The sequence below is a fragment of the Neolamprologus multifasciatus genome, chromosome 12 (genome assembly GCF_963576455.1).
Source record: "Neolamprologus multifasciatus chromosome 12, fNeoMul1.2, whole genome shotgun sequence".
Lineage (NCBI taxonomy): Eukaryota > Metazoa > Chordata > Actinopteri > Cichliformes > Cichlidae > Neolamprologus > Neolamprologus multifasciatus.
In genome coordinates this window covers 26,926,480-26,944,662 of record NC_140450.1, presented here as the reverse complement: position 1 = coordinate 26,944,662, position 18,183 = coordinate 26,926,480, and the positions used below count along the sequence as shown (strand labels likewise).

Genomic DNA, 18,183 nt, shown 5'->3' with positions numbered 1-18,183 from the left:
TAATGTACCAGCAGGATTATGCGCTAAAATCTCCTAAAAGTGGTTTCTTTAAGATAAAAGTGAGCCACTGGGGTTAAATGGTCTCCACAGTTCTTTGTTTTGTCCCTAGCTGGCGGTCAGTGAGCAGTACAGGCGGATTTTGGTGATGAGGGTGATGTTTGTCTTTTTCCAGATGCACCATCGTAAGGAGGGGAATGCTGCCGCCGCTTGACCGATTCTTGAGTACATTTCTGCTGTTGATGCCACTTTCTTTTCTCGCACCAGAGAGCCGAGGTCTTTGAATTCCCGCAGTTGTTCGATTTGCATGGTGGCTGCATAAGGTCTTCTCAGTTACCAGCTTTCAATCTAACAGAGCATCTTTGGGATGTAGCAGAATGGGAGATTAACATCATAAATGTGTAGCCGACAAATCTGCAACAGTGCGACACTACCACCCTGGTGCTAATAAGGTGTAACTAATAAAGTGTCCAGCGAGTGTATGTTTTCCTAATACTCACAACATAGACCTTTAGTCTTTCCAGCTGTTGGTAGTCAGATGTTGTATTCTGCATGTGCAGACTTAATACATTTCAAAATATATTCCAAGTGTGTAAGAGTAGAACTATTCGGCCGATAGGAACATTATCCATTTTGCTCATAAAGACAAGTGCAACTAATGACAGCTCAAGCTGTAGACAGCTGTGCTGAGTCATAGGCCAAAATGTCTAAAAACATTTGCAAATTCTAACAAAGAATGACAAATGCTCATTCAAATGAGCACAAGCAGCAGTTCTGAAGGATGTGACATGTCGTTTAGATGACTGTCATTCGAGAACTGAGCCAAAGCAACCGAGAAAGAAAAACAGATGACAAAGACTTTTTCTTCATAGCAGTTTATTTATAACAGTCATTTTATGGAAACATATTTCCATGGTCGAGTGCAATATTCATAGACAGGATAAGTACACAATCCCTGCCTCAAACAAATCAACCCCTGCCCCATATTGCATTCAGTGAGATGTATTAAAATAAATAACATAGCTCTTCCATTGGTTTTCACACTCAGGGTGAAATACACATTATGATTGCCTTCATCATTCATTCTCACAGGCCGGGTACCTTCCACTTCATTGAGTGAATAATATTGCATCATTGGTGCAGCTTCGAGCTACAGCCAGAGAAACTTCACATGGTCAAAGACACAGCTTTCCCCCTCCCCCCTCACATGCAACGGACACTGTGGAACAAGAACTGAAGTTAGATCCTTCAGAAAACAGCTGACAACACCTCTGTCTACTCTAAGAATGACTTTTTGGGGAAGTTTGGAAGCACTGGATTTGCTTTACACAAGATTACATAACAAAAGCACCAAACCTTTTTGGTGAAAGGATATACCACGTTACACGTTAACATATACATGTGCAAACAAGTTTAAAGCATGATTAAGTGACATACATAAATACACGAAGCACGTTTCCAGGCAAACCCCACTTTAACAACATGAAAATGGACTCTCCTGCCGTACTGGGGATTGGATAAATAACGGATGATGTGCATGAACGTTACGATAAGCTTTGCCACATCCGAATGCATGCAGTTGTGGATCACTCACACCTCGGGTTAATAAGAGGTAGATTCACAGAGCACAAAACCAGGGAAAGCTTTTTTTGTTTTGTTTTTTTAGGAGACAGAAAAAGAACGTCAAACTAGAAAAACAAACCTCACAGCTATACATCTTGTATTGCATACTCAAGCTGTGTTTAAAACGAGCCTGTAGCATAGTTTTATGTTGGTCTAACAGCACTTTTAGCCTGTTAGACTGTGCTAGTGTATGGCTTTGGCTTGCATTATTTCTTTTATAATAATATGTTGTATATCCAGCAATATTAAGTTACATACTTAGAGAAGAATATATATATTGACACAGTTATTGGTAATTAACCCCCTTCCATTTCTGCTACAGCAGCATGCAGTGAAGCTCAATGCTCTGAGCTTTACTGCTCAAAGGTAAGCTGACTTTGATTCCTATTAACATGTCAAGTAATATGAAATAAAAGTATGAAACTAAATGAGTATAGTCACTGGATTACATCCAGACACATCTACACAAACTAGGAACCTTTTACTTTTTTTGGTGATAAACACAGCTGAACATTCTCAAAACATCCTACCATACAAACATACATAAGACAACCCTGGATAAATTCTAGTGCAATATATTTAAAGCTAACATAATATTGGTGGAATGCCAGGGGTGTGCATACGTATACCTGTACTGCACTGATAGGTATAGAGAGATTGAAAAGGAGCGACTTGGGGAAAGCTGTGGCCCGTTTGGACTTGCAGGTGTGGTGTTGAGTTATCTGACACTCTGTGACATGTGCAGAGGGGTCAGCATCTCTTCAAAAATGGCTCCCTTGACATTGGACCCTCTCAGGTTAGCTTCTTGTAGATCGCAGCCAGACAGATCACAGTTCTGGACAGGAGAAAAAAAAAAAAAAAAAAAACAATAAAAATTGCTAAGTAATGAGGCGAGCCTTACCGTCTTTGGCCTGTGGTGTTAACACTGTGTGGATTGTGACAGATCGACCGGTTTCTTGTAAGTTTAGTGAAGCTTTTAATCAGCAGTTTAATCATTTACAAATGTGCTTCAGGTCAGTGTCGATTTGCTCCACAATCATTTAAAAAGCACAAAGTTTGAGATCTTCAAGTTAAAATGAACAGAAAATGGAGAAAGAGCGATAAATTAAACCTGTTTTTGCATGTCATCTAGTTTTAAGATTTCAGGAAACATAAAAAGTAAAAAGAAAAAGAAAAAAGAAAACGTGGGACTTTGCTTTTTGCAAGCTGCGTCACATTTTGGGAATTTTATTCAGATTCGCAGTGTCATTATTTCTGCTCCTGGTTTTGATGTCATAAACAAAACCTGCCACCTGAGCCCACTTTATTCTGTGCTTTTAAAGATAATCCTTGACTCACCTCGAGATCTGTCCCTGCTAAAGTAGCTCCCCGCAGATTACAGTTCTTCAGCTTTGCATTTTTGAGAGTGGCCACACGCAAGTTGATACCGGTCATTTGGCTTCCTTCCATGTCAACTCCTTTCAGGTTAGCGCCTGATTTAAAAAAATGATAATAATAATAATAATAATAATAATAATAATCGTACAGTTAAAACAAAAACAAAAAATAAAAACTAAACTAAGGCTGCCTCCTTTTTCATCAGAAAAGCTTTTATAGATTACCTTCCAGATTGGCCTTCAGTCCAGATGGATCTTCAAAATTGCATCCTTTGAGAGAAGCTCCCTCAGCATTGGAACACAGCATCTTCACCCCTTGTAAGTTAGCACCCTGCAACCAGCAGAGCAAAGAGCAAAGGTTTATGATAGTCTGACCTAACCTCTACAAATTATTAATGGAAAGATTATGGAGAAAAAAAGTGCCGTTTTTTTTTAAATAAGCTGAATGTGAGAGGAAGATTTGTAGCAGTATCTTTAAGATATTAAAGAACAGAGTAGTCCTTTTTTCTACACAAGTGAGGAGGCAGCAGATAGAGAGACCAAAAATCCTAAGACAAGTACATTTTTGTATCACCACAAGGCCAACATTTAAAAAACATAACAAACAAAAAATAGCACATTAAGATACACGGAAGGAGGAAGCATTTACAGACGTGAATGGATATCTATAAGATTTAGCCTGAACAACACCAGAGCTGCCACGCTTACATCCAGGTTAGCTCCAGAGAGATCAGCCCGCTCCAGATTGGAGCAGCACAGGTTGGCATGTGTCAGATTGCAGCGGCTGAGGTTAGCCATCTTGAAATTGATGTAGCGCAGGTCAAGTCGGGACAGATCGGCGCCACTGAAATTGAGTCCCTAGAAACATTAAAAGCAATAGAGTCAAGTATAAATTTGATCAGATGATATGAGAGTGAATTAAAACAGTTTCATCTAACCGTACCTGACAGCGGAGCTCTGACTTGGTCGGTGTTGCCAAAAGAAAACGGACAAACTCTTTGCGGGAAATAGGAGAGTGGTCCTCGGGTGGCTGCGAGTTCTGTTTAAAAAGAAAGCATGCAAGGGAGAGATCACATTTTTAACAACCATTTTCCAAAGAAGCAGAGGGGATATGTAAAAATCTAAATTCTCAGTTAAATTTGGGCTTTCAGTGAGTTCCAAATGACTCCATACTTTTTACATTTACAAACACAGATTATAATTATAATAATAAAAAAAATTAATGTTAAAACTAAAAAAAATGTTATAAATAATTGAAAAATATACAAAAATATATTCCGATATTGAATTTCCCAAAAAACTGTGGGGGGAAAAAAAGCAATCACGTGGCAGATCATAATATCAAATAAAGTTAACTGACAACAGCTCATTAGCATAACTGGGTATTTATCCAGTCCACTGCACGCAATGGACAAGACCAAAAACTTGTAATGTATTGTTGTGTTTTAGTGACACAGACATGGACTCAGGAACACGTCTGAAAACAAATGACGGTAAACCGTTTCCAGGTGCACCCATAAATGGAGCGTCAATACGGAGAGAAATCATGGGATTAGCCAGCTTATTAAGAGCACAGCTCAAAGTCAGCATGTATGGTGGTGCATTAATGCACATGGCATGGGTAACTAGCACATCTGTGAACGCACCATTTAAGATGAATGGCATACACAATTTGACGTGACATATTCTACCTCCCAGTTGATTTGTTTCCTTTTCAAGGAAAGCCTACACCATTCATGTAAGACAATGCCAACCACATTCTATGGCAGCTGTGACTCAGGAGGTAGAGCAGGCCGTGTATCAGTCAGAGCAGCGCTCCCAAACCTTTTTTGCACCACAGACCAGTTTAATGTTAGACAATATTTTCACGGACCGGCCTTTAAGGTGTCGCAGATAAATACAACAAAATAAAATGATACAGACAAAAACTGTGGCATTATGTAAATATAATAATAAATTCAGCTGTGTAATTGTGTAACTTTATTAGCAGCGTCCTCCTGAAATGCGCCAACAACATTGAGAGTAATATCCTCCTCTCTGCTTCTTGATGCTCTCTGGTCGCTATGGTAACATGTAAATATTTCTTTCAAAAAAAGACAGTCGACTACAACACGGGAAAAGACCCAGGGAAACCGACTTAACGATAAAAACCCTGAAAACCATACATTTCACACCTGAGCCTCAACTCTCGCGGCCCGGTACCAAACAACTCATGGACCGCTACCGGTCCGTGGCCCGTGATACCGTTACGTGATACTCAACCTCGAGTTGCTCCTAATGCAACCATTGGTGCGAGTATAAATGCTAGACAAAACGCTTGGGTGTAAGAAGAAAAAAAAGAAGTGGCTCTATAGATATATGTGTAATGGGTGAATGTGGCTTGTAGTTATAAGCACTCTGCATGCTCAGTTACAGTTTACCAGCTTCACATATCAACATGGCTGCATAATAAAAGCATCTGAATGTGAAGCTGGCATGGACTGAAAGACTAAAAACAAAAACATGCACAAAAAGTACAACAATTGCTTTCCCAGGGTGTTGTTTCTTTAAAAAAAAAAAAAAAAAAAAAAAGACATTACAGTCATCAAATTCAAAATGAGTATGCAATTTTAATACTTCTTGGGTTTTTCTCTTCTTTGTACTGTTCTATCAAATATCAGGTTTAACTGGTTTACAAATTACTTCAGTTTGTTTTTATTAACATTTTTAACAGCATAAAACATGATTTTATTGTAAACTAGTTTTTTGACTTCCACATTAAAAACTACCTTGATTGCTACTTCAAGCTGTTCAGCAAGCTGCTCAATTCCAAAGAAGCGAGCCTCCTCGAGGACACCTGGAAAACATTCAGGAGATTGCTACATATCCCTCCATTATTTTTTTTTACATTTTAGACATTAGATCACTTGCATGCAGGTAGACCTCATCATTTAGGAATAACATTTTTAAAAGAAGAAAAAAAAAAAGAAGAAGAAGAAAGGTTACCTCGTATATTTATGCCTTCATTGATAATGAGCTGACCGTGTCTCAAGTAGTTGAGAATAGGCTCAAAGTACTCAGGGCTGCGGTCAATGAGGTAAGCCCCATGCTCGTCCTGTTTGTTTCCCCACACATCTGAAAACAGACACAACACAGAGCTTGACAAAACTTACTCAATAACATGGCTGAATAAGAACTGAAATGCTCATTGATCAGCTGGTCTCAGTACCCTTCTCTCGAAACATGTGAGCAAGCATACTCTCCGGCTCCTTGCTGACCAAGGTGCTCCTGATTATAAAAGAAGATGCATTCAGCAACCAGAGAACAGAGAAACAACGAATGAGATATGGCATGAAAGCTGAATTTAAAACACAAATACCTGGTGGTGGTGAAAAGACGGCCACCAATGTTAAGGGTTAGCCAGTCAGTGTGAGCTGCCAGCGGATCTGATGTAATCTTGGCTTCATTTTGAGGGTCTGTGATAATAAAGTGAAGGAAGACAACAGAGACATTGAAACCTTTGGACACTCTGACAGTGGATGAGACTCCAGCAGCAGACATGCCAGCACTCACCAATAAATGGATCTCCTTCTGACACATACAGCACGTCGTCATCTCTGGGAGAGGCACAGACGCACATGTCAGAAACATAATGCAGCGAGGCGACCTTCAAGTTTGTTGTTACAGCTGAGCTTACCTTATAAGGGCAATGTCATCAATGAGACCACCCTTTCCATTGTACAAACAGGAGGCTTTGATTCCTAACTTATTGCTTGCTACAGATAGTAAGTCAGACAAGGTTCCGTATACTGCTACAACCTAAAGAGAGAGGAGGAAAAAACGATGGATTAAGGACTGAAAGCAAAAGGGTCACTCCAGCCTAACATACACATGACATAAATGACTCACGGTGGAAATGGTGACTGACCTTAAAGTTCAACGGTAGTTTATTTGGGGAAAAAATGTAATAAAGTCAGAGATGAACCCGGTCATCATATGAGTACATGATGTGGCGTTTGAGTATCAGCAGTTAGCAGTGCATCCTGAAACACCTTAGGTACGTACAGTGGAAAAAGCCAGTCATTCTGCGGCCCAAGCTCTCACACTCAGCAGCCTCACCTATTACCCACCTTGCCATTTTTACATGTCCCGTTAACAAATAACGTGACTCTTCTCATTCTTCACGCGCTATGGCTGAAGGTCTAGTAAGGCTAAAATAATAGGACAATGACGTATCCTTTCCCAGCTAGTCTCCTTTTCGTGTGCCGAAACAAATGAAGCTGACTAGCTTGCTGCATAAGACAACAACACGAGACAAAAGATGCCTTCACAGCTGTCGGGAAAACTAGATATTCTTTGCAAGTGTAACTTGGAGGAATACTTATAGGCACAGCTGAACTTGGGAGTGTTATTATTATATTTAAATAGCTCAATGTGTTTTCTATTGAGTCAACTGTATTAATTTATTGTATCTGTGCTGTTGTCAAGCATTAAATAGAGCTGATGGTGTGATATGTATAAGTTTCAAACAGCATACGTAATTTTTGATGCTTATAAAATGATAATGTAAGCGTGAGCAGTTGCAGTCGCTGTAGAAGTGCATCACTGATAATAATTATGTCACCGCAGGTCAAAGTTAACCGCGGCCGCTAATTTGCCTAAACAAATCCATTAATGTAACGCTACCAAATCTGAGAGCATCTGAAGGGGCCTGTAAACAGCTCTGTAATTGGCTGAGAGGCTTCTACGTAAGCACGTTTCGTGCGTAAGTTATTTGTAGCGCTAACGTTTAGCCACCCTGAAGGTTTTCGTTTCGCGTGAAGAAAAGCGCCACTCATTCGCATCGCATCAGCCTTTATCTTATTTCAAATGTAACATGTCAATTTGTCATCGGGCCAAACATTCATTGGCTCATTAACAGCTTTTTTGCGGCTTGTTTGTTGCGACGTAGTCCTGTTGGTGGTGGTAATGCGCCACAGAGCAGCCCAACAATAGCAGTAGAAGAAGAACCGTGTTACTGTCAACAGAGTAATGTTTGACAGCATTTCTGTAACTATAAACGTCACCTTCAGGTTTGAATGTTTTCATTTATCGCGTTTTTAAGAAATGTCTGACAGACAGCATTGTTTGTGCTGCTCTCATCCCGTCTCCTCTGCTGGTGTTTACCAGACGCTGTACGAAATGGATTTTGAACGAGGTTTGCATTCACCTTTCAGGCATGTGGTGGTTGAGTTAAACCGCACTGCTATCAAATATGTAGACTAGGCCAAGCAATACTATTTTGTTCTGATTTGAAAGATGTGTCAGTGAAGTAGGGTGCTGTGCGTCCTGTGCAGGTATCTGGTCTGCTGCAATGAATGGAGACTTGGAGCGGGTAAAGTCTTTAGTGCAGAAGGGGACAGACCCTAATTTGAGAGACTCAGCTGGATACACCGCTCTGGTGAGTTTACAGAAGACACGTTTGGCTGCACAGCATGAGCTCATGTACCTAATGTACCCATGTACCTAAACTTGTAATTTACTAATGCTGTTTTCCCTTTTAGCACTATGGAAGTCGCAGTGGTCATCTCTCTGTGTGCAAGTTTCTTCTTGAGAACGGTGCCTGTGTGTCTCCACAGACGCCAGGCGGGGCCACGCCGCTCCATCGATCAGCTTACTGCGGTCATCTGAATGTGGTAAGACTCCTTCTGCAACACAGAGCAGATCCGGCACTCTGTGATGATGATGGCATGTCCCCTTTACACAAGGTACAGAATTTCCAGCAATAACACAGCCATTCTGCTGAGATATAATCATTTAACTTGTGCCTGCATCTTTTACTCTCTTACATGGTTGAGCAGGCTGCAGAAGGGGGCCACGAAGAGGTCTGTCAGCTCCTTGTTGAGCACTGCCCAGCACTCCGCAGCCAGATGAACAAGAGGCTCCAGCTACCCTACCAGCTGGCACAGCAGGGAGACCTGCAGGAGCTCTTAAAACCCCCCTGTTGATGGCAGATGCACTGAACCTGAGGCATGCTGTGTTACTAAGATCACACGAATGATCTCCCACATTTTCCTTAGCAAGCATCAGCATTCATGTTTGGAAGAGAAAGTTACAGCTGTTGATGAGAACTGAGACGTGGTGAGGAAATGGATTTGGAAGTGGGAAGAATCAATCGAACCCACCTTTTGAGCTGAAGTGCTCTTGGTGGCTTAATGTTAAGATAACTGATGGTGCATTATAAGCTTTGATGTGTATTTGTGGAATTAAATTTATATCCGGACTCCTACGTTTGGTACAAGTCCCAAAACAGTCACACAACTTAGCAACAGCAAGACAAGGACAACATGCCAGTGCAGAGTGCAGAGATCATTTGAAAGGTGCAATGATGTCACAGAACTTGAACACGGAGTGCAGCGTTTAAAAGCTCACAGAGGAAACCCCTTGTGAGTGTTACATAATAGTACGAGTCACCTGTTACAGTCACAATATCAGTTTTTATAATTGTCTCTGTTGAGCATGTGGCATGTGTTTTTATTAAAACTGTACGCCAACTTCTCGCCTGTTTTGGGTCGCTTTTATCTAAAAATGATCCTTGTTGAACTTTAAAACTCTTAACAGTAGGGGGAGCTATTGTCCTAAAAGGGCTGGACACTTTCCCTGGGACACCATCTGAATTAGATGGCAACAAGCACAAAGTGACCTCATTCAATCCTCCCAGCACATTGCTGGAGAACTAAACAGCGTAACTGTGAGAAAGAGGGAAATCTGTTACAGCTGATAGCAAGACATCACAGAAGGACACTAGTGTCCAGGCAGTTTATGTTTATGCAGCTGTACTGCTGATATATTAGTTAATTAATTCCAACAGGGTTTTTTCTGGTTTCTGGTCATTAAAAAAACAAAAAACAAAACATGGGCCAGCTTAAAAAGGATAAATAGACTGGTACGTATGTCACACTTTTTTACCCAAACTGTGCTTTCAGAGTGTTGTTCACAACAAGCCACATTCACCCATTCCTACAGCACTTTATTCTGTGTATTTAAGTGCTTTCTAACTATAAGGCACACAATGGATGGCAATTTGGGTTTCGGTATCTTTCCAGGGATAATTTAACACATGAGCTGGAGGTGCTGGGACTCAAACCACACAACCAATTGGCCAACTTGACCTCCTGAGCCACAGTGGGATGTTAGTTGTTTCTACCTTACTAGTTTCACGACTGTATTTGAGGAAGCTTGTGGAACTTTCTGCTTCTGGTGCAAAGCATTAACACTTTTCTGCACCAAGATGTTGTTAGTTGTGAGTCTCAGGATTTCAGAATTAAGTTAAACCATATGAGTGTCTCACATTCTTAACGGTCTGCTGATTTTTAGCATGTAAAGCTTCTAACAAAAAAATAGCAATTATTAGCTGTTTTTGTTTGTTTTGTACTGAGATTACCTGTTCATTTTTAGGTAATCAGACACAGGTCACATGACTGAAGGAGGCCCGGAGGTGAAAAACCTATGGAAGTATTTCCTTATACTGAAACAGATGGAAATACTTGTGTGACCATTATCTCACATGCTTACTTATTCAAAGCATGTACAATAAGTAACACATGCACATAGGAGAGATACATTTTCCTCTCAGTCTTCTACAGATGTGTGGGTATTAGTGCGGTCCGCACAGATACAAACCCACGACAGAAACCTCTCTCTGCAGTCTGAGGAACTTTCATTGGGTCCGCTGGTGGGTGGTGTTTCCAAACTACCTTCAAACCACATCCATGCCGTGACTGGAGGGGTGCCAGGCCACATCTGGAGCTGATTGCAGCTGACGCCACACAGCACAGGGAGATAGGGTGTTGAGGGGTAGATGGGGTGGGATTGGGGGTATTTTAGCTCCGAGAGCTAAGCCAAGAGAGCTGTTTATGCTCAGTGACAAGTTCCTCCTTGCACAAAGCTGAGGAACTGTATCTGGGATAACCCGCTTTGATTGCCACATGTCTATAATAGCAGGGTGGTTGGCTCGCCTTTTTTTTTTCTTTCCTTTTTTCTTTCTTGTCTGAATGGCATTAAGGAGGGGAAAAAAGCACATTCTGCTCTTTGAGTTGAACCAGTAATTTTGACTGGCACACAGACTGTCGGACCCACCCACAGCACCCTGTGATTGCTCCCCTGCCAGGCTGTATGGAACACAATCAGAGTTGATGGTGATGCAGATTTGGTAGCAGTGAGTGAGCTAATGTAAACCCTCTGTGTCACTTGATAAAACTGGAGGAAACCTTAAGGGCCTTGGTCTTTAATTTTTCATGACCTGGTTTGAGTTTGAGAGTTGTTTATGTGAGAAAAAAATCTGGCCTGCATGAGTGAAAATCAAATGCTTGGTCAGGAAAGACCCATTTTTTGCCACAGATTTTAAAAATCTCTTTGAAGCATCTGTGCTACTTCATTTTTCTCAGATTTTTTATGTTAAAGCAAAGGAAGAATGCAGTGTGATTTTAACGGCTGTTTTCTGAGAGGCTTCGCATAGTGTGAGGACTTGGGAAGGACTCCACAAGATGAGGAATTTGGACTGCAGCTCTGTTTAGCGAGATTTATTTGGAAAGCAATGAAACTTCCTGGCCCTGGAACCCACTTCCACCATAATGAGCCCAAGTTAAACCAGGACTGGATGTTATTTTCCTCAGAAATATAAGGTGGTCTGTGTGAAGGATTTAAAGTTGGTGTTGGGAACTTTTTAGTCTAAGTATTGAGAGCAAATACTCCTCTGTGTATTTTTGTACAGATTGAGAATAATGTTAAAGCTGTAAAAAGTAGTGGTTTCAGTGGTTATATAAATATTGTTTTTAATGTTTCTATTTAGATTTCTGTTTTCACAGATAAAAAAGGTCATCTAGTCCTTATCTTTCCTGTGTTCAGCTGAACAAAAATAATGCTATTCTCTTGCCTCGCAGCTGCCCTGGCAGAGCCGGACCTGTCTGAGCTATCCCAAAGTAATCAGGTAAATGGCTGGCAGATGGGCACACATTAGGAGGTGCAGTACCAGAGTCTGGCATGGAAGACAGTTCCATGTTATCTGTTGTGTGTCGCGGAGGTAGGCGTGTGGATGTTGGTTCAGGGGGCGTGTGTAATCAAATATATGGGAGCTGTTCCTCTGAGATGCTGCATAATCCAATTTAGGTCCACTCCCACTTCAAAGAAGCATGTTGTCTGCTGGTTGATGTGATGTTGCAGATCCTACGCTTTCACTTTCCAGGTCAGCGGGTGATCAGATCCATGAGTCCAGAGGCTGCAGCTTAGCTCTTCCAGGCAGTCAGCTCAGTGACTATGGGAAATGTCAGGGTTATCAGGTGATCACCATGTGACACATGCTTGCTAGCTTTTTATTTCTATCTGCAGGCCAGGTTTTTTCAACCACATCATAGATCAGATAGTCATTTTAACATAGGACATGTTAGCAGTGTTTTGGACTAAAATGGAGCTCTCACATCTGGACAATGTCAAAACTTCCTTGAGTAATTGTGTGCAGTGAACTGTGATTTTGTGTTATTGTCTGATTTTTTTTTTCTTCTTTTTTATTCCCGGATGTTTTTTCTTTTGACTCTGGGATGGATGGTTAAATTTCTTTTTATTGATTATGGAGATGTAATCTTCTCAAAAGCATGGCCAGTGAAACAACCCTTAAGCTGTTTCCATATGAGTCAGAGGACAATTAATGAAGCTTGTTGGATCATATATCAAGGTTCTATCATAGCAGACTGTTTTGGGAAACCATATTGTAGTGTATCACCTGCCAAATCTACAAATGAGCTCTGTGAATATGCGGTATATGATTTTTTTCCCTTTCCAGCATGTTCTTCATTTGCACATGTTGGCTTGCTGTTGGCTCAGTGGAGGTCTATTTTCCATTATTTCTTTTTTCAGTTATGTTCAGTTTTATTTTTATAGTGCCAAATCACAACGACAGTCACTTCAAGGCGCTTTATATTGTAAAGCTTTGAGTAAGCATTTGGCAACAGTGGGAAGGAAAAACTCCCTTTTAACAGGAAGAGACTTCTGGCAGAACCAGACTTATGGTGTAAGTCCAGTTGGAGGTGAGGTGAGGGAGATGGGACAGAAGGAACACTGTCAAAAAAGAGACAGTTTCAAAGCTCATTAAACTATTTAGGTTTTAAGCCTAATCTTAAAAATATGTCTCCCAAATCCAAACTGGGCACAGAAGAGGGGCCTGAAAGCTGAAGGCTGCCTCCCATTCTACTTTTAAATATCTTAGGAAGAACGAGTAAGCATGCAGTCATAGAGCAAAGTGCTCTATGAGGTCTTTAACATAAGACAAGGCCTGATTATTCAAGACCTTGAATGTGAAAAGAATGATTTTAAAATTGATTGTGGATTTACCAGGGAGCCAATGAAGAGAAGCAAATACAGGAGAAAAATGCTCTCTGTGTCAAGTCCCGGTCAGTACTCTCGTTGCAGCATTTTGGGTCAACTGAAGGCTTTTCAGAGAGTTTTTAAGACATCCTGGTAATAACGAATTGTAGTAGTCCAGCCTAGAAGTAATAAATGCATAATGTAGTTTTTCAATATCACTCTGAGACAGAATGTTTCTTATTTTAGAGATACTGAGTCAATGCAATAAGACATAGTTGTATAATATGTACACTGTAAAATAAATCCTGATGCAAAATGACTCCAATATTCCTCACGGTGTTACAGGAGGCCAAGGTAATGCCCTCCACTGGTTAGAAACCATGTTTCTAAGGTTTTTAGGGGCGAGTACAACAACCTCAATTTTATCTGAATTTAGAAGCAGGAAACTAGTGGTTATCTATGTGTTTTAAGACATTGCTGCAGTTAAAATAATTGGTTTGTGTCACAGTGGAATGGCATATGGCATGGCCTTCTGATGCTGTTGATTATCTCCTTCTTGGTTCATTGTGTTGCTCAGAGATGCTCTTCTGCATACCTTGGTTGCAATGAGTGGTTGATTGATTTACTGTTGTTTTTCTATCAGCTCAAAGCACTCTGCTCCTTTGACTTCTGGCATCAGCAAGGCAGTTTCATCTTGGGAACTGCCACTCACAGAATATTTTCTGTTTTGAACCATTCTATGTAAACCCTAGAGATAGTTGAGTGTAATAATCCTGGTAAATCAGCAGTTTCTGAAATACTCAGACCAACCTGTCTGGCACCAGCAGCCATGCCACACTCAAAATTACTTAAAAAAAATTATTATAATTTCTTTAAGTAAATTTCCATGGAAATTATGTTTACTATCCTTTCAAATGAGGAACTTTATTCATAATTAAGCAACATTGCTACTTATAGAAGCCCTTAAAGGACTTAATTAAAATTATAATGAGATCTGAAAAGAATGACAAGGTTAACTCTACAATAGAGCTACAGTTTCCCACATATGTTGTGGATTAACCTTTCAGTTTTCAAGTTTACATTATTATTTTAATTAAGTTCCTTGTAAGCCCTATTTTTATGTAAATCAGTTCAGAACAGAAGAGCAGAGGCAAATGGTTGTGTTTAGTGGGGATCATCAGTCACAGCTAAAGCAATGGAACTGGCACATCATTTATTAAGAACCTCTCTACAATATCAAACAGCAAAAAAAGGAGTCCCAGTGGTGGTGACAACACTTCCTTTCAGTGTGAATGACCAGGGAACGCAACACCGAGCTGCACGTGTAATTGAACAAGATGGTTACGCTGATGAACTAAGACTCACAGAGGCACGCCGTTCCTCTGTCAGCAGGTGCCCTCCACACACTAACCCATTCATATGTGCATTCCTGTCTCTCTGCTCGCAGCCCAGCAGGTTCCTCCTGGCCACTCAGGACAGGGGCTGACACACACAAAGGGTCTTCAATCTGCCTCAGACAACAGCCAACATAAAGGCCCGGAAAGCCACAACAGCATTATGTCAAAGAGCTGGCTGGGGGTGGTGAGTATGAGCTTGGGGGGCCCTGTGTAGAACAGGGGCAATGCTGACGGATGGATGAGGGCTGGACACAAGGCGCTGTAGTGGAAGGCCCGGCTGAGGTTTTTGTGCATAAAGGAGGATATTTGTACTTGCCCGGTAACAATGGAATGCAAACACAAAAAGCGAGGACAATAAAGCCCCACTTTGGGGGCGATGAAGAAGCTGCTAGGCAAATCATCATGCAAAGCACTGATATTATTCACTCGGAGGATTGCATGACTCTGTGTTTGTCCACATGCTGATGTGCGGCTTAGCCTGCCTTCAGTTTGCTTTTGCATAGGGTATTCCCGGCTTTAACAGTGTCCGGAACATTTCCTTACGCTGAAAAGAATTGAGGAGTGATCAGAAATGCCCCACCTCATCTCGGAACAAACTGTGTTTGGTCTGAGCTTTTGTCAGCTGCATCTAGGATCAACTGACTTCAAAACCCACACAGTCCTGGCCCTACCTCAGATAATAACTAATTTACATTATCTCCTTCTTTGTGAACAGCTTGTGAGAATTTCCTCATAGATTTAAAAAAAAAAACCGAGATGTGTAAATCTTAATAAAAAAATAAAAAAATAAAAAACCCATCATAAAGGATATGTCGTCATTTTATGGCATGTGTGTGTTTAATCTGGATGGTGAGCTCGCCTATATTTATTGGGCTACTGTGGCATGTACACAGCACTGAGACTCATTAATGATTAACGAGGCTTCTTTCAAATCAGCCCCACGTAAGAGTTCTGCTTTCATTCTTTTATGTGGTGCAGGGAGGTGTATAGACAGAAAGCCTCTCCTACAGTGCTGTAAACAATCAAACACCATGTTTTATTAGTTTCTATTTCTATTTCCATTTTTGTCTCCTCCAAACCACCTCAGCTCACCCTGGGCTCGGCGTTTTCAACTCCTCTCCTCTAGTGAGTGGAAAAGAATAAAAGCAACCAAATGAATAAATGCTCACCATATGCTATGAATTCTACCGAGGCTGTCCTGTCCCGTGTTAAACTTATTTTTCTTTAAATCACTCACAGCCTTGTGTACATCTCAGGGGAATTCTTTATCAGCGACACAAAAACCAATGCCTATAAACTATCTGCTTCCAGACTGCTGTTGCATCAAAGATCTTCTGGCTCGTGTTTTGATGCTGAAATCCTAAGATGTGGTCTGATGGCAGCACGTGCATGTCTAACTCTCACTATTAGTTACTCTCATAAACATGCTCGGTGTTTCTCTGGTATGTAATGCAGTCGTCAGACTTACGCTCCATCTGTTTTATAGTTAGCAGATCTCTTTGAAGTCGGAAACTAATTTGAGCTCAAAGTGCATTTGTCAAAAGAATTTTAAAAAAGTTTAGAAATAATAAAAGTAAGAGTGTCTGCTGGTAACATGAAGCTGCTGTGTCTCTTTTGATGTTAAAGTCAGTCACTGTTACTTAAAGGAACAGTTGCTTTCATGAGAAGATGGAAACACCTCTGATGCCCGTATAGCTACAGCCTAGCAGGTACACTCCTAAAGATCTCGTTTTTCCTTTGTATAAATTACCAAGGTGGAAAAATAGTACTTTCTTAGCTGATTGTTTTGATTATTCCAAACACATTAAGTCTGCTAAATGGCCTCCAGTCTCCTGCTTGATGCCATTTATCAAACTCAACCCAGTTTATTATGGAGACAGGCCGCATTCAAATGTTGCACATGTGGATTAAAGCTCCTGCGATCCTCCACACAGACTGTGATGTGTGACGTCAAAGGACAGTTCATGAAAACGGAACATTTCAAATTAATCTTTACACAAGTGACAAACATTGGGTTAACACCAACAATGAGGTGTACTGTCTGGATATTGGATTGAGATCTGGTGACTGTGGAGGCCATTTGAGTACACTAAACTCATTTTCATGTTTAAGACACAGGTTTGAGATAATCAAAGTTTTGTGACATAGTGTTGCTGGAAGTAGAAGATGGGTACACATCTTATTTACACTTAATTCTGACCCTACCATACCATGTTGCAGCAGAAATAGAGATTCATCAGACCTGGAAATGTTTTCCAATCTTTTGTTGCCTCATTGTGGTGAGCCTGTATGAATTGTAGCCTCAGTTTCCACCTGGTGCGCTCTTTTGCTGCTGTAGTCTATCTGATTCACTTTACATGTCTGTAGTTGTGATCTCTTCTTGCACCTTCTGTCCTTCACCTAAAATTTGAACTGTAATAACAGAATCAAGAAAGAAAGCCTACATCCTTTAAAACCATGCCAAGTTCCTCTTCAGTGTTACAATCAGTCCAACGGCTATAAGATAATGTTTGCTTCAACTCCAGAGCACAGGTAGTAAAATAGCAGAGAAGCAGAAGTACAGAGCCTTTGAGGTGGGGGTTTTTTGTTTGTTTTTTAGCACTGAAATTGACAAACGGATCTTAGGTCTCAAAGAAAAGATTAATTATAAAGTTATTAATTTCTTTTTAAAATGCCCTTAAACTGAAACAAGAATAACATTGCATGTAAGAGGCTAGCACATGTTGAAACACAAATCTGTTTCTTTGTCATCCCATTCTTTAATCTAGCTACGAAGCTGGGCTTCATGTGTCTCAGCAGCTTTAGTCGTCAATCATTTGTCAATTGTGATGTGAAATCAAAGACCACATGAGCTCTTTGGATATGAACTATGTGTTTGATCGGGGAGAACAAACTTTGCGTTTGTGCTGAGTTAGCAGACACATTTGAAATTCTGATGCTCTTTGAAATTCTGCCAAAGCATATGATCCCAGCACAATAAAGCTATTTTATAGTTTCCCCGAACAGGAAGTTGATGAAAGTGCTTGTTTTCTCTTGCTGAATTAGTATTCATGCTTGTTGTGTGAAATCCTGCAAGTTCTCTGTTCAAGAGCTCATGCTAAAGCCCACATTCAGCCAGCGAAAAACTGAGTAACCTTTCCCATTCCACCTCTACAATACAACTTGTGCTGGTGTGGTGTCACCACAGATTTTGTTATGCTTTTCAAGTGCATTTAATTTTAAGGTTTACACCAAGTGCTCAGCCTTTTACACTGTTAATGTCACATGGGAAGAGTAGTGCTAAAGTACAGTCAGTGTACAATCAATACAAAGTCTCCCGTGGCTGTCAAACGGGCGTTTTTCATACATATTTCTAATAATATTTAATGTTTGTCATGTATTATTACATTGTTGGAATTAACTTTTTATTTTATTTAATCAATTGAGGTACTTAAACTGCAACACAGAAGTACTGTAGACAATGTATCGCTTGT

The 18,183-nt window shown here is 40.6% G+C and overlaps 2 protein-coding genes across 3 annotated transcripts; one reads left to right on the top strand and one right to left on the bottom strand.

Moving 5' to 3' along the window:
- Positions 1-2,277: 2,277 nt before the first annotated feature.
- Positions 2,278-7,325, bottom strand: kctd9a (potassium channel tetramerization domain containing 9a). The gene is made up of 12 exons (XM_085179645.1): positions 7,106-7,325; positions 6,673-6,794; positions 6,549-6,592; positions 6,355-6,451; positions 6,205-6,263; positions 5,982-6,110; positions 5,765-5,832; positions 3,940-4,035; positions 3,705-3,854; positions 3,222-3,327; positions 2,959-3,092; positions 2,278-2,455 (listed from the first exon to the last, which is right to left on the bottom strand). Exons 1-12 carry the CDS (start codon positions 7,151-7,153, stop codon positions 2,339-2,341), a joined length of 1,170 nt encoding a protein of 389 aa, XP_085035771.1. The 5' UTR covers positions 7,154-7,325; the 3' UTR covers positions 2,278-2,338.
- A 395-nt stretch (positions 7,326-7,720) lies between these two features.
- ankrd39 (ankyrin repeat domain 39) lies at positions 7,721-9,508 on the top strand. 2 transcript variants are annotated; one of them, XM_085179652.1, is made up of 5 exons: positions 7,721-8,047; positions 8,145-8,172; positions 8,312-8,415; positions 8,519-8,722; positions 8,816-9,508. In XM_085179652.1, exons 2-5 carry the CDS (start codon positions 8,157-8,159, stop codon positions 8,960-8,962), a joined length of 471 nt encoding a protein of 156 aa, XP_085035778.1. In that variant the 5' UTR covers positions 7,721-8,047; positions 8,145-8,156; the 3' UTR covers positions 8,963-9,508. The 2 variants fall into 2 exon arrangements, with proteins under 2 accessions (XP_085035778.1, XP_085035777.1); XM_085179651.1 differs by having other exon boundaries at positions 7,723-8,172.
- The last annotated feature ends 8,675 nt before the right edge of the window (positions 9,509-18,183 follow it).